Source organism: Macrosteles quadrilineatus, unplaced genomic scaffold (genome assembly GCF_028750875.1).
Source record: "Macrosteles quadrilineatus isolate MER2022 unplaced genomic scaffold, UCM_ALF_1.0 Scaffold_2__2_contigs__length_208266976, whole genome shotgun sequence".
NCBI lineage: Eukaryota > Metazoa > Arthropoda > Insecta > Hemiptera > Cicadellidae > Macrosteles > Macrosteles quadrilineatus.
Genome location: NW_026542595.1, coordinates 106,570,825 through 106,586,794, shown reverse-complemented (window position 1 = coordinate 106,586,794; position 15,970 = coordinate 106,570,825). Strand labels below are relative to the sequence as shown.

The following is a 15,970-nucleotide window of genomic DNA, read 5'->3' as shown; positions in this document are numbered from 1 at the left end:
ACTCACTTGATTTGCTCCCATGTTTCTTCGCCAAACGTTTTCAGCACCAGAAGTTCCAAGGCGTAATTGACAAACCCGTACTGAAAACAAAACATATTTTTAGACTTTTCATTCAAGACGAAAACTTAATTTTTTTTTTTTTAACTTTATTTAATTTACAATCTGTTCAAGTTGAACAATAAGCAAATGATATAAATAGTAATACAACAACAATAACTTGAAGAACATGAGCTAGTGATTGACAACTGTCAACACTAGCTAACAAAGAGAATTTTGATAACACTTAGCCGAATCTGAATGGGAGGTCCAATATTGTATGTCGCTTCAGTCTGTAAATGGTGTTGTGATTGTCCAATAAATTAAGTGCAAGATGATTTGAATGATTTTCCAATTTTATAATGTATTTTTCACTATATTTTGTAATTTCTTCTTTTACTGTTCGAATTTGAAGATCATTGTGAAGTGTTCTGTTGGTAACAAACCAAGGAGCGTTGACAATTTTACGTAATAATTTTGATTGGTAACGTTGAATAATTTCAATGTTTGAGGTACTTGCTGATCCCCAAAGCTGAATACCATAAGTCCAAATTGGTTTTAAAACTGTTTTGTACAGTAACAATTTATTTTGTGTACTGAGTTTTGATTTAGATCCAAGAAGCCAATTAAGTTTAGTTGTTTTTAAATTGAGTTGTTGCCTTTTAGTCCAGACATGTGCCTTCCAATTAAGCTTTGCATATAAGTGCATGCCCAAGTATTTTATTTCCGTTACTTGAGGGAGGTGAATATTGTTCATGGATACTGGAGGACATGTAGCCTGATTTAAGGTAAAAGTAATGTGTGCTGATTTATTTTCATTAATTTTGAACCTCCATGTTTTAAACCAATGAGAAATTTCATCCAAGTTTAGCTGTAAATTTGCTGTAGCTTGAGCTGGATTGTCGTGGACAGATAAAATCGCCGTGTCATCCGCAAATGTAGCAACCATAGTGTTTACACTTTCTGGTAGGTCCGATGTATAGAGAATATACAAGTATGGTCCAAGCACGCTTCCTTGGGGGATTCCTGATTCTATAGGGTAAAGGTCAGTTAAGTAATTTTGATGTTTAATTTGGAAAGTTCTGTTGGTAAGATATGATTTTAAAATAGGAAAAACTGAATGGGGTAGTAACTTCTTAATTTTGAATAGTAAGCCAGAGTGCCATACTTTGTCAAATGCCTGACTGACATCAAGGAAAGCAGCAGAACAAAATTGTTTGTTTTCCAAACAGTTTCGAATTGTATGAACAACCCTATGGACCTGCTCCACGGTGCCATGTCTCCGTCTAAACCCGAATTGGTGTCCTGGAATGACGTCGTCTTCTTCAAAAAGAGCTTGTAGTCTTTTGAGGAACATTTTCTCAAACAACTTGGACACTATAGGCAAGAGACTTATAGGTCTGTAGGAAGTGATTTCATGAGGAGGTTTTCCTGGTTTTGGTATAACAATTAATTGGGCTTTCTTAAATTGAGTTGGTATGTGGTCTAGTCTCAATATAGAATTAAAGAGAAATGCAATAAAAATCATTCCTTTCCTTGGCAGTTCTTTTAACATTTTCCCAGTGATAGAATCGTAACCAGGAGATTTTTTCGGATTTAGCGATTTGTCAATGGTTGCCTTAATTTCTGTAGGTCTGAATTTTTCCAGAGGAAAGTCAAGTTGAAGTGGAGAGTCCAAGAATTCTATTATTTCTTCTTCATTATTGACCACACCTACATTTGGCTTGAATACATTGGAAAAGTAATCCCCGAAAGCTTCAGATTTTTCTATGTCACTCTTAGCCCAGCTTCCATCCGGTTTACGAATTGGCGGGATTGAAATTTGGGGTTGCTTCAGCCTTTTTGTTACTTTCCATAACGAGTAATCCGTAGCTTCCGTAGCCGACAAAGATTGAGTATATTCTTCAAACCATCGGTTTTTTGTGTCGTACAATAATCTTTTCAAATTCCGTGCTGCTCGGTTAAAGTTGGCCTTATCATTTGGGTTTCTTGAGTTTTGCCAAATTCTTCTGAGTCGTCTCTTTTCTGCTATCTTTTTCTTGATATGAATTGGGTAGCCTAGGCCTATTTTCTCTGATTGTTCATGATTAGGTAGAGGTGTGGATTCTTTGGCAGAATTTTGAATACAGTCAACAAAGTGATCAACAGCAGCTTCTACATTTTCAGGACTACGTAGCTGTATGTGTAAATTTAAGTTTTGATTTATAAAATTTCGAAATTGATTCCAGTCCGTGTATTTATTGAAAAATACGTCCCCTGGTTCTTTGTGAAATATTTCGGTACTTAAATTTAACATAACTGGTGAATGGTCAGAAGATAGGTCAAGACAAGATTTTACTTCAGTGTAATTTTGGTTAATACCTTTTGAAATAAAAAAGTCTAACAGATCAGGGATTTTTCGCATATCAGTGGGCCAGTAGGTAGGTTCACCAGTTGAAAAATGGGTGAACTGATTGTCATTCATTAATCTTAAAAGCTGTCTGCCTCTGGGTGTAGCCAAACGTGACCCCCATTCTTGGTGCTTTGCATTAAAATCACCCCCTGCAATAAATCTATTACCAAGAGTGTTGAAATACTGTTCAAATTGATTGTAAGTTATAACATGCCTTGGAGGGCAGTACACAGCTGAAATTGTAATAGGACCAAGCCAATCTTCTAAAACAATGGTGGAAGCTTGAAGATAATCTTCCTTAAAACATGGTATTTCATAGTGTTTAATCGTGTCCCGAACTAGGATTGCAGTTCCTCCATGTGCAGTGTTGTCAGGATGATTAGTGTAGTACAATTTGTAATATGGAATTTTGAAATAGGTTCTATCCGTAAAATGAGTTTCCGAAATAAGCAATACATCTAATTTGTGTTGGGTAATAATTTATTTGTTTTATGGTAACTGTAGGAAAAATATAATGTGCAACTCGAGTGCAAAGTGCAATTGCCTCACTCGCCTACAGCTCGTGCGTAAGGATTTCTCTTCTATCGAGTGAGGCAATTGCTCCCTTTGCTCACTAGTTGCACAAATAGCTATTGTACATTACTATTTTGTCGGTTATTATTTACTGCCTTAATGGCGACGAAATGCACTATAGTATTGGATTCAATAATATATAGCAAATTTACTTTAGACCTAAATCGAAGGTCAATTCAATTACGATACTCTTTGATATAAACCAGGGATATTTTTCAAACAGAATTCTTGTTTGGCCAAAGACAATCAGCAGAGATCTCAATTAGAGTGAATGTATATTAGTAATTATAAACCTAAAAATAAATTTTTCAAATTTTAATTTTAATAATTTTGCTTAAAAAAAATTATGATGTTACATATTGCTCAAATGTGTAAACATTTATTATTGGTGAATTTTATGGAACGTTTATCATTTCAATTCTAGTTAAAGTAATTATTTTAATACCAGTACACAAGAAGTAATTAGTACTGAGTAGTAGGCACTCCACATACATTACTAGCGTCCTGATAAGTAGTTAAACTCTGTGTAGATAATTAATTGAATTGACTCAATGTATCCGGTTGTCGTCTGTTAGAAACTAATTAAAGTCGTAGGAAGTACAATTTATTTTCAAACAGTGTTTTTTTTCTTTTTGGAATTTTCCGTTGGGTATAAAATTACAAATCTTTTTTTACCTGTTGAAAATAAATCGTCGTCGTGTGTAAAGTAAAAGTAATTAATTCTGGATTAACAAAATATTTACTCATTATAACCATAGAACAATATAGGCTAAATAGCTAAAAACTCCAACTGTATTTTTAAATCTAGTAACAATGATTGTGTTTCACCATCGTAATAAATTACCATCAAATTAATTTATCCTGTTTTCATTAGTCCAATACTTCAGCCAACAGTTTTATATTTATCTTTATGCTATTTTTGGAGTAACATAATAGTATCTACATATTACGAAGATATGATGAGAGCATTCATTTTCAATCGAAAAATTATTTTTAAGTAACATTCTGAAGCTAGATTGTAGGTCAAACAATTATTTTCACTATTTACAGTACAACATTACTTATAAATAGCAAAACAACTAAGCAAACTACGTTGGACTAAGAGAGTTAAAGAGTACACAGGAAAACTTGTTTTGCCATGTTATAAAACAACTGAATCCAAACAAAACCACATCCTTTGATATGAATTGTGCTGTTGCTGTTCTTTGTTGTTACCTGTAGTTTTTTTTTCAAAGTAAAACATACAATTTTTCCCGTTTTTTTTTTTTTTCTTGTAACGAACTCGTAACATTAGATACCAACTTGAAAGTTACTTTACAAGGGTCTTAACTATGTAAATATGGTGAGAACGAAAAATATTACAATAATTTCTAAAAATATATTACTGCAACGAAATCGGTAATCAAAAATGATTTACTGGAATAATAAAATGATTTTTTTTCATCCCTGGGTCAATATATATTTGCTTATCATTTATAATCGTTTTAATTCAAATTTCGCTCAATTTTAATTCAGCAATTTTTCATTAGATATTGTTTAACTTGGCATTGTTTTATAGGAAATCGCAAATGCTACATAAAGAACTCTTACAAGTTTTAGACGAAATCAGTCAATTAGTTGGTATTTAATTTATAAGAACTAAAATGGCTGCTATTTTACAATTTTGAGATTTGCCAAATTTGCTATAACATAGGTCTCTTTTACCTTCAAATGCCATAGCAAGTTTCATAAGGATGTGTCGAAACAATCCATAGATAAACATATAACGCTATTATGTTTAAGTAATAAATACCAAATGGAAAGAGTTGAATCATTGATTTTCTCTTCATTTTGACCCATACAACCATTTTCTGAAGTTTAGCTGTTTAATTAAGGGACGCCCTGTATATATTATTTAACCTTTGCTAATTCACACAGTCAATATTTTGCTCGCGTCGAAAGTAGTCACTTTACGCACCAGTGATGAAATAAACTAATTACTTCACCTTAATTAACAAGAAACCAGTTTAAGGTTGTAATAAAATGAAACTATCGTTTGTGACAGTTTCAGACTACCGGAAGTAAAATAATTGAAAAGGTTGAACGAGACTTTCTTTCAGGTCATTTAAGTTATCGGAAAACCACCCTACTTGCCTTCTTAGCAAATGTTTACTATCTTGGAAATAAAATGTTATTTAACCGTCCTACTTTCTGTCCAATTGTTCCACAACATTTCACTTGACTCAGCTTATAATAAATATTGCGCAATAAAAGAGCGTCACTGACTTAGCAGTTTATATAGTTAAGCAATCACAACCAATATTTTAGTGTTAATAAAAACCGCCCTTATTGTATGTTTTAGAGCTCTGTTTTAAGTTCTTTTTTTAACCTTGATCTACTTTCAAAGCAGTCTTTTGCAGCTTAATAGACATGAATGCAGCTATATGGATGAAGTTAACTAACTTCTTATACACAAAGCTATTTGAATTATTTAAATACAAGTTTGTATGTTCAAACGTTCTTTTCTCAATTATCTGTGAACAAATCAACGACCTGTAAACTATACGTCATTGGAGACTAAAAATAAACAAACAGACTCAAAAACACCCCATTTGACAAATGTGTTCTACATTTCTATTCGGATATTATTCAAAACAAAATTTTATTTTGAGTATTCAATGCTATCTTAGTAAGAAAATTGTTGTAATAAACTGATTTTATTAGTAGGATAAAAGAAAAGTAAGAACTGTTAGAGAACCATTTAATAGACTAGTAGTTTGTTTACATAACAACTTAAACAAACTAACATTATAATAATCAGAATTACATTATACAGCTGTTGAGCCTACAGGACTGAGTAAATCATTTTTTATCTCAACACTTCCCCTAAAAAATGACACTTTACTCAGAAAAGAAAACTTCTGCTCATGTATCCTTACATCTTGAAGTATTCTCTTGAGCCACACTGCTTCCCCTACAGCCAAACTTGCAGCAATCTGCAGTAATCAACTCAAATTCTGTAGTTGACAAAGCTACACATTTCTGGCGTTTACTACACCAGAACACTGGACTAAGCACCTTTATTTCCTCATCCATCGCCTTGACCCAATGATGAGAATCCTTGCATGTCACCGCTTCCTTGCACTTAGTAGGTTCTGCAACACATGTCAAAAGGGCACAATCAGCAAGTTTCACAGGAGGCTTCAATTTTGATCTGTCTCTGAAACTATACCTCTGTCCTTCTTCGTCAGGTAAACTTGCAGTTGTTGAAGAGTTGGTTTCAGTTGTAGGAAACTTTTTATTTTGTTCCACAGGCTCCTTGAAGTCGACAAAATATCGATTGCCACCAACTGATAACACAGGCATTGGTCCACAAACATTAGCATTTATACGATCACCAGGTTGATTAACAAGCTCTTTGCGAGTACCAAAACTCAACCGATGCATTTTGCCAACAATACAAGCGTCACATATCTCAGACTTAGTACCTGAATTTGAGAATTCAATACCATTTTTCTTCAGGTATGTCAAAACATAACGCTTATTTTGATGCCCTAATCTCTCATGCCACAGTTGTAAATTATCTCTCAAAGCAACTTGAGCTTCAGCATCTTTAATAGGAATAACTTTCATATTCATAATGAAAAATCCATTCTTTCTATGTGATTGAGCAACCAAAACACCATTCTTGAAAAAGTTACATTTGTCCTTGCTGAAAGTAGAAATTATACCTTTGTCCAACGTAGAGGAAATTGAAAATAAGTTCTTGCCTACTTCAGGAACATACCAAACATCTTCCAAATGATTTATCTTGCATTTTCCTCCCATAATCATCTCTACAATTATGTTAGCCTTGCCGAGTGCTTCCATGGTTTGACCATTTCCAACTCCAACATGCTTAACTGTTGAAAATGCCTCGTACGTCACAAACCATGATCTGTTCATTGTCATGTGCTGCGTAGCTCCAGAATCTGCAATCCAATTACATTCTTCGATGCATTCTTGTGAGAGATCACAATGTCCAGCAAAAGCACTTCCAGGTTTTAGTGACTGTTTGACATTAGGACAATCCCTCTTCATGTGACCAAGCTCATTACATGAAAAGCATTTAGGTCTCCATTTCTTTTTCTTATTTTCAGCTCCAACATCACTGGTTATTATGCTTGATGTTGATTTCACACGGTTAGAGTTAGGTTTTGAGAAAGTTTTATGTTTTGAACCAGTGTAAAATGCAGCATTAGACTCCTTTACACCTCCAACTTCTCGCTCCTTCATTCTCATTTCAACCGTAAACAGTCTCTCTCTCAATAATGACAGAGTCCTCTGATCTTTTGGTACAGACTCCCAAGCGTTAATGAATTCACTATATTCACAGGGCAACGTATTCAACACCCTATTTAGGAATAATGAATCAGGAAGCTTAACTTTATCTTCTTTCCAAGTTTCGTCCTGTAGCTCAACCCAAAGTTTTTCCAGCTTTGCTATGTGTTTCGCTACACTGTCATGTGAGTCATTTTCCTTAATTCCAAAGAATTCATTAAACAGACGATCTTGTCTCTGTTCAGTTCTCTGTTCAAAAATACTCAAAAGTTTCCCCCACATTTCCTGTGCAGTTGAACACATATTTATAAGCTGTCTTACTTGACTGCTAACAGATGAAACAATGATATTCTGTGCCGAATATTCTTTCTTTTCAAGTACAGCAACCTGTTTCTGATATTTGTCCATCTTTGAAGCATCTTCATCTTCACCTGGTTTCTCAGGGTATACAAGCTTTCCTTCAACAGCTTCCATTATACCATGAACTCGAAACTGTATGACTACTTGAAATTTCCAATCCATCCAATTGGATTGGCCCTCCAGTTTATCAACTACATAAACCTTAGAAATTTCCATGGTAGACAAAACACTTGAAGACAACTGAACAAGATTTTTCAAAAAGACAAATAACAATCAATCACAGGTTCTTTCACATATATCCTACTAACAAATCCATAAACACAGTTATTTGCGAGTCTGGGCCACCATAACCTGTTGTAATAAACTGATTTTATTAGTAGGATAAAAGAAAAGTAAGAACTGTTAGAGAACCATTTAATAGACTAGTAGTTTGTTTACATAACAACTTAAACAAACTAACATTATAATAATCAGAATTATTACATTATACAGCTGTTGAGCCTACAGGACTGAGTAAATCATTTTTTATCTCAACAAAAATAAACATTCATTAGTTTCACAATCTTAAAAATTATCATTTAACTGTATTCTCTCTAAATAAACATTGTTTATCTGGTCTTCAAAGAGGTATTCACTTAAGTATCTTATCTTTAATACGATATTCGTAGACATAGTTTAACTTTATTATAAAAATATTTACTAATTAGTATATGTTTATGAACTCCAAACAGAAAAATATTTAGACGTTTTATGTTGTGAGTAGTTAGATATCTTTCCCCGTTTAGCTAAATAATGGCGTAAAACTTCAAGTTTAATTTAAAACCAACCATTTACTTAACGATCAATCAATTTTCAGATTTATGAAAAATGTAGTCAAACAACTTAAGAGGTTCCATGTCCATTATACAGGGTGTCTCAGACCACCCGGCCGGATGAATATAATTTGAATCTTTTTCCACTAAAATACTCAGGACTAAAGGACCTTTAAAATAAGGTATAACACGACCCCCTTTACATTTGAAAATTTCCCAAAAACCACCCCCACCTCCCAAAATCTTATTTGGGGTTGAAAATAATTTACCTGAATTCCTTGGGGTCAAAATAGAGGGTTCCAGTTGCAATTAGGTTTCTATTTGCTTTCATATTGGAGCTATACAAGCCGGCCGGGTGGTCTGAGACACCCTGTATATTCAGTAGAGGTGGGCTAGACGCGGTCAAGAGACTGAGGGTCCACAGGTTTGGTCCCTGTAAAACCACGTTCCTGGCATATCTTTGCTATTCTAAAATGTGATAGAATATAATTTTGCTGTAATGCCTAGTACGTTTCAGATCTATTTTTAATTGTAAAACACGTCAAGACCTTTAATTTTATACAAAAGACTATACAAACAACAACTAAAATATAAAGCTTAGCAAAAGTGGTTAAAATACAGTACAAATTAAATGGCTGAGTAATTGGGGAAAATTTATATTTTTGACTCACAGAAAAAATAAATAACACTATATCACAACATGGTCGTTTGTTTTTACCCAACATCTTTTTGTGACATATTTTATGTACGAAACAAACCTTTCTAAGCTTTCAAGTTAGTTCTCGTATGTTTTTGTATAAATTAAATGGAGAGAGAAATCCCACACAAAGTGACCTTGTAATTTTATAAAATAAAGGTAAAAACGAGTAATAAAGAACCCTTTTAATAAAATAATTTGATTAAAATTTAAATTACATTTTTGTTATTAGGTTGTCCGTGATACTGTAAAAAATGCATTTTTATATCAGAACATATTTTGATATAAAATTTTACTAACAATGAGACTTCAACGGAAAAAGATTCCATCCTAATTTTTTTAAGCATTGTCCATAATAAGTTACTAAATGTTAAAGGTGCATTTCAATTTTAAACAACGTTTATTTCAATGCAGTAAAGCTTCCAATTCTATCGAGATTGGACCTTTATGATTGTATTTAGCGTAGTACTGTACGTTGAGGTCAGAAGTATTTAATTAAAAACAAGTCTAATCACTTCTCACTCTTAAGTTATCACGGTAATCATGAAGTTAGAAATACTTTTGAAATTTGCCAATGTAAAATGCAAGCATAAGTTGTATCTTTGTAAGTCTTGGCATGAACCAGGTTAATGGCAGCAGCCGAGGAACTTGGCTTTTATATAGTAAATCCTACAAACACCTAGGATTTCTAAAGTTGCCTCTTAAGTTTTCACTTGCTCTTTTTGTAGCATTACTTTCGAATAAAACAGAAGTTATTTTCTTGTAAAATGCTATTCATCTGATTTAACAATTTAATACCAGAATTATGTTTTAGGTCTGACTCTAATTTCCGCTTGAGATTTATGAACATAAAAACTGCTAAGTCAACTTATAGCTGGGTTATTTAGGGTTTAGGAGTCCCCTGGCAAGTAGGATTAGGTTCAAGTACCATAAATTACCTTTTTCTGTCCTAGGACGCTAGCCTTGGCAGCATAGGTTTTTCACATTATTTTAGTCTAAAGCTAGGGGTTGTGGATTTATTAATTGGGTAAAATCCATTAGTGATTTGGCAGGATTTGAACCCGGACATACAAGGTGTTCCACGTAAGGTGTCACAAATTGATTACGGAAAAACGGCATTACGTAGAAGGATGAAATAAAATTATTTTCCACTAAATCGACCCCAAGAAATAACGTAAAAATATTTTTCAGATACAGGGTGTGCCAAAAACTGAGGGTCACTAGTTCAAATCTCGTGATTTTCAATGTAAACATATGTCATACTATACACCATTTTAAAGGTATTTAATAGAAAAACATTTTGGTGGAAACAGAAACTAATTATTTTTTTCCGTTTCAAAATGGCGGCAGTTTTTTTTTTTATTTAAAAAAGTTGATATTTTTTAATAGTATGTGATTCCTATACCAACGCACTTAGCCCTTCTCTGGTTGAATTTGCTTACTCGTTATGAATGTAGCTTTACTGTGATATGCTACAAGTAAACAAATTTTTTATAATTAAAATAAAAAAAATATTTTCGAAAATTTGCAAATGCTCATTTTTTAACATTTTCGAATAGCAACAGATGTCAAGTGGCACATCGTTTTATAGGTTTTTAAATTCCTAACAACTTTGTATTTTACACTTACTTCGTTTCTCTTTTAGTTTTTGTGTAAATAACAAAAAACCTAATTTTCCTATATTAAGTTCATGTTATTTGGGTTTAACGCTAATGGCACCATTTCATTTAGTGTTAAACCACGTCAACCGCGTCATTTGTTTATTAATGCTTCTTTTGGTATGGTACTCAAATTAATTTGTATTGTATGTCATAATCCTAGTTAAGTAATTATTTAATACCAGTACATAATAAGTAATTAGTAGGCTACAGAGTACAAGGCACTCCACACTAGCGTCCTGCTCAAGTAATTAAACTATGTGTAGATAATTAACTGTGTTAGATCCAACATCATATCCGAATGTCGTCTGTTAGAAACGAATTACTGTGGTAGGAATAATTTATTGTCCTATTATTCTGATAGAATTTAATGTTCAGTTAAATTTATTTAAAATAAATACCTTGAGGTAATTCGTAAAACATTTAATTTCCTTTTATATATGTTCAAAAGTGAATTAACCAACATTTAATTCCAAGATTTTATGTTTAACTCAATACATTTAGTTCAATATTTAAATATGCATTTAAAAAGACGAGAATCTATGAAATTTCGTTTTGTGTACTCCATTAGAAGTATTCAATGGATTCAATTTAGGAATTAAATTTAAATGCAGCTTTTACAATTAATGTGTAAAATAAATTTTATTATCGAACTGATACATACTTTCTCCCATTAGCTTATCAAAAATCCCTTACAATGGGTAGGCTAAGGGAGTAACTAAGGTGTTTTATAGTTAAAATCACAAATATTTCAATTACTTTTGGACCGTGATTTTTACGGTGTGGGGGTTGTCCTAATTTGTTTATAGTTTAAAGGACCATAGATTACTTAATTTTAATGAAATTCGTGCCAGCTATTCTGGTGAAACTGATTTCCCGTTTTTTTATTAGGGTTTATGGGAAATAACCTTTAAAAATCAAGATTTCAAGAAAGACAAAATACCTGGCGAGGTCAGAGATCAGTACCCACTTACCAAATTTCATCAAAATCAGATCACTTGTAGTCTGTTGCTCTGTACACATCCGAACACACACACAGCTTTTCGAAAAACACTTGTTTGGACATAAATGGACCCAAACAGATATTTCCACTAAAACTCGGAAGATTTTACTAAAACTATACTTATACGATTTACTATAGGGAAAGAGGAGGGGAATCTGGTCTAGTGGTAGAGCGCGGGGTTTCGGTGACGAGGTCCCGGGTTCAAATCCCACCAATCACCAATGGATTTTATCTATGTGATAATGCCGCAACCCTCTAGGACTAGCCTGAAGTAATGTGTAAACAGTTTTGGGCTAGAACTAGCGTCCTAGGATTGTGGGACATACAAAAAATCTATAGGGAAAGGAAATGAAAGTAAGATCGACAAAACATTTCAATTATTATCCAGTATTAGTCACATAATCCGCTTACAGTCAATGAGTATTTTGTGGTAACAGACTGATATCAAAGCGTCACTTTCCTTTGTTAATGTTCAATCTGTAATCTTATCAAAGTAAATCTAACTAATTCTTTGTATGATTGTCATCATCCTTGATTATCCTTTTGATTATCAATAATCTTATCAATAGAATTACATAGCTTACTAGTGCATATAAAATTCAATCATTTTTCTCGATAATCATATTATTGTAAACATCTAAAACTTGCATTATAGTTATGTGGTATCCTGAACATACTTTATCAATATAATTTAAATATTTCAACCAAAATGTATGCATTAAATATAAAAGTTCAATTTATCCTACCAAACTTTTTGACGGCAATAGCTTTTATCTCTCGGTAGAAAAACAGCACATAATAATTTCTCACTTTAACTTTATCCTATGAAAATTATTTTTTTTCTAAAATAATTACTTTACGTGGTACATTTTACCAGTTAATGATTTTATGTAAACTAGAATTACTGAAAAATGTTGTAATGTACTAATTGCTGATTGTTTGTGAATCAAAATAACAACAAAACTGGCACATTATGATTTATATTTGTTTTGCTTTGATTAATTAAGAAGGTGTGATGTTAATCTTTCTATCTCGGTTAAGTTAAAATCATTCAAGTTATTTAAGTAAAAAGATTAGAAAAGATTTCCGGTAGCTTGTCAACTCATCTAAATATAAATTATAACATTACTGGTTTAAATTGATATTCATAGCTGAAATATGCTAATAAATATAATATAAAACACATTTCACTTATTGATAAAGCTCTAAGGTAAGAAGTATTACTCTTATTTCGGTGAGAAACAAGATTCAAAGAATTATATATTATCTTGTCTTTCTGGCAAAACAAATTTGTAGCTTCGTATCACATGGCTTGAAAAGTACATTGATAGTTGGAAACTAGGTTGAAAGTTCCAGCAGTGAAAGGTTTAATGGTTTTATTTATTTTTTTTTTATTGAAATTAAAATTGAACGTTTGGTTTTAACACTCCGAACAGTTCCGAATTGCCTTACTTACTCGAAGAAATTATCTCCAATTTAACTATTAGACTCAAAACAAAAACAAATGCAACATTAGAGTAGTTAATAAATTTTCTATGAAGATTCTTAAACCACACCCTACAATACCTTTTTATTTAGGTGGTTTAGTCATAATTGTGTGTATTAATTATTAAGTATATGGTTTTTAACTTTTTACTTCATTTCCTATTTAAATAAACAAAAAAGAAATGGTTTAAATGTGTTTAAATGAGAATGGCAAGCTAATGTAACCTTTTAAGCTTGAATTAATAGTTTTAGTAGAAAAATCATAATAAACCTATATAGTTTCAACATAATAATATACATAATTTGGTTTACATAAGTTTCAAAACTGTATCCGTTAATTGCTAAGTTGAAACATATACTCGATAACAGTTTTTTCTACATATATTTTTATATATTTTATATAAATATATATTTATAAGTATATAAATAAATATATATAAATATATTTTATATATATTTATATTTTTTTTGTATGAGCTTAGCTAATAAAGCAGTTGGTATTAGTTAGAAAAAAACACATCACTTCTTTCTACAGTAATAATTCATTCTCATTTGGATTAAAACAATAATAATCATCATTGAACTTCAACTGTGATGCAATAATATGTTAATGAAACCACGATAATACTGTATAACCTATAAGTGCAATTGTCTTAGTAAAGGAATTGTAACGAACTCATTCCAGTGGATATCTACTTTACGTTACATTTTATAATGGTTATTGTTGTAGTAAGTAAAAACCCCTTTAACACACCATCTATTACAAGTAAGATTTCATCTACTAAATAAATAGAAAATTTTAAAATGTATGGTAAAGTATTGATTACAAACCCTCCAATGGAAGGTTGAATTTTAATTGAAGGATTAATGGAAATTGGCTCCACAGAGGATTATTTTGAGTCTTAATTTAAAGTCAATTCAATTTCAAAACACTTTAATTAAACGGAGGGGTTTCCAATACATTTAGGCCTGGTATAAACGCTGTCAGAAGAGTAATACATAACGGTAAATATATACAAAATGATGGGTTTACAATTTTTAAACCATTTGTTGATTGTGTCAATATAATGTTCAAACCTTAATTTATACAATTAAATTTCTTGACGCCTTATAACTTGTGAACAGTAATAAAAAAACAATTCCTTCAAAGTTATGATCAAAATATCAAAGTTATTTAAATGGCATATTGTTGTGAAAATGATATTTTTTTTAAATGCACCGTACTTAAAATTGACCCAGAAATTTCAGTACTAATAACTGAGTACTGAAATTTCTGGGTCAATTTAAAGTACGGTGCATGTATCCAATCCAACCAGTTAGTCTGTTGTCACCTAATATTACTGTAGAAAAGTGATCAAATGTAAGATTTATGACCAAATGTAATTAGGATTAAAGTAAAACTAGCATAGATAAAGTATTGTTTATTTATCAAATTACTCAGTAACCTAACGATACTTTCCATGTATAATTTGCGTTTATATTAAATGATTACTAGGAAATTAATAGCATTTTCAGGTTTTTATTCTATGCAATTATATTCTACATTTTTGAAATCAATAGCTACAACTGACTGTTTTGATAAATGAGTAATTTGATTTATTGTGAAAGAGTTACCGGGCTACACCTAATTTGTTTGTAGTACATACTATTTGTGTACATTTTAAACATTGTCCAGAATAATTATGCTAGAACATAAAAAATAAAATTACGCTTTAAAAGTTCCGAACTAACGAAGGGACAGTCTTACCCAAGTTTTCAGTGGTAAAACCGTTACAACTTCATATCTGCAAAATAACTGGGTTGCTGAGTTAGGACAACTTAATTAAACAGTTAAACAGCTTTCGCCACATTGATCGGGAAATACATAACTCGATTTCAGTTTTATTTAACAATATGCGTATCCATTAGCCGATAAACAATTATCTGATGTTTAATTAAAACAGCTTCCCTTGGTTACCTCATTACACAAACATTACGATACAATTTCCCCGAAAGAAATATATTATGATAACATTTATCATTTTTGCACTGAAAGGTGATAAAATATATTTAAACAGTAATCATCCTGATGATTATACCAATTCGTATATACCAAGGAAAAAATGTGGTTCAGATTCCACTATCAACTGTAGGTCCCTTAGTTGCCATTAGCTGTATGGGTTATTAATTAACAGCTGTGTCTAAGAAATATGTTGGCCTTAGTCACTAACAAGACTACAAGATCAGGCCACTCATCTCTATACTTGGCTTAAAATACCTACTTTGTATGGTCGTCATTTCATTGAAAAGTATTAAAGTTATCAATCATGTTAAAATGTTATTTTAAATTACGGATATTGAATGAAAATTCAATAGGACATTAACTAAACAATTGTTCTTTATTGTTTTGTCAATGATGAGCGTTTTACTAGCATTTAACAAACATTTCATCAAAATATTATGTCTTCAATATTTAGTGGGTTAGCTCTAAAATGCCTAGACAATTTTGGACTGGGAGGACAGTGAAATCATTATAATGCTAAGTTTATCCATAACACAAGGCAATGTAAATGAATACACAACATTTTATCACTAGCCAATGATAATTTTTACATGTTTTGTCAATTTTTCATCTTATCCCCGATAATAATCCATGTTAAAGTTCGCTTATCCATT

General features: G+C 31.7%; 1 protein-coding gene across 1 annotated transcript in view; it reads right to left on the bottom strand.

Annotated features, from left to right (window-relative positions):
* The window catches only part of LOC128986167 (guanylate cyclase soluble subunit beta-1), a 192,892-nt gene that overhangs the window by 112,887 nt on the left and 64,035 nt on the right, over positions 1-15,970 (bottom strand). Inside the window, exon 2 of the mRNA XM_054406350.1 lies at positions 7-80. Within this exon, the coding sequence (XP_054262325.1) occupies positions 7-80 (74 nt within the window). The remainder of the gene's footprint in view (positions 1-6; positions 81-15,970) is intronic.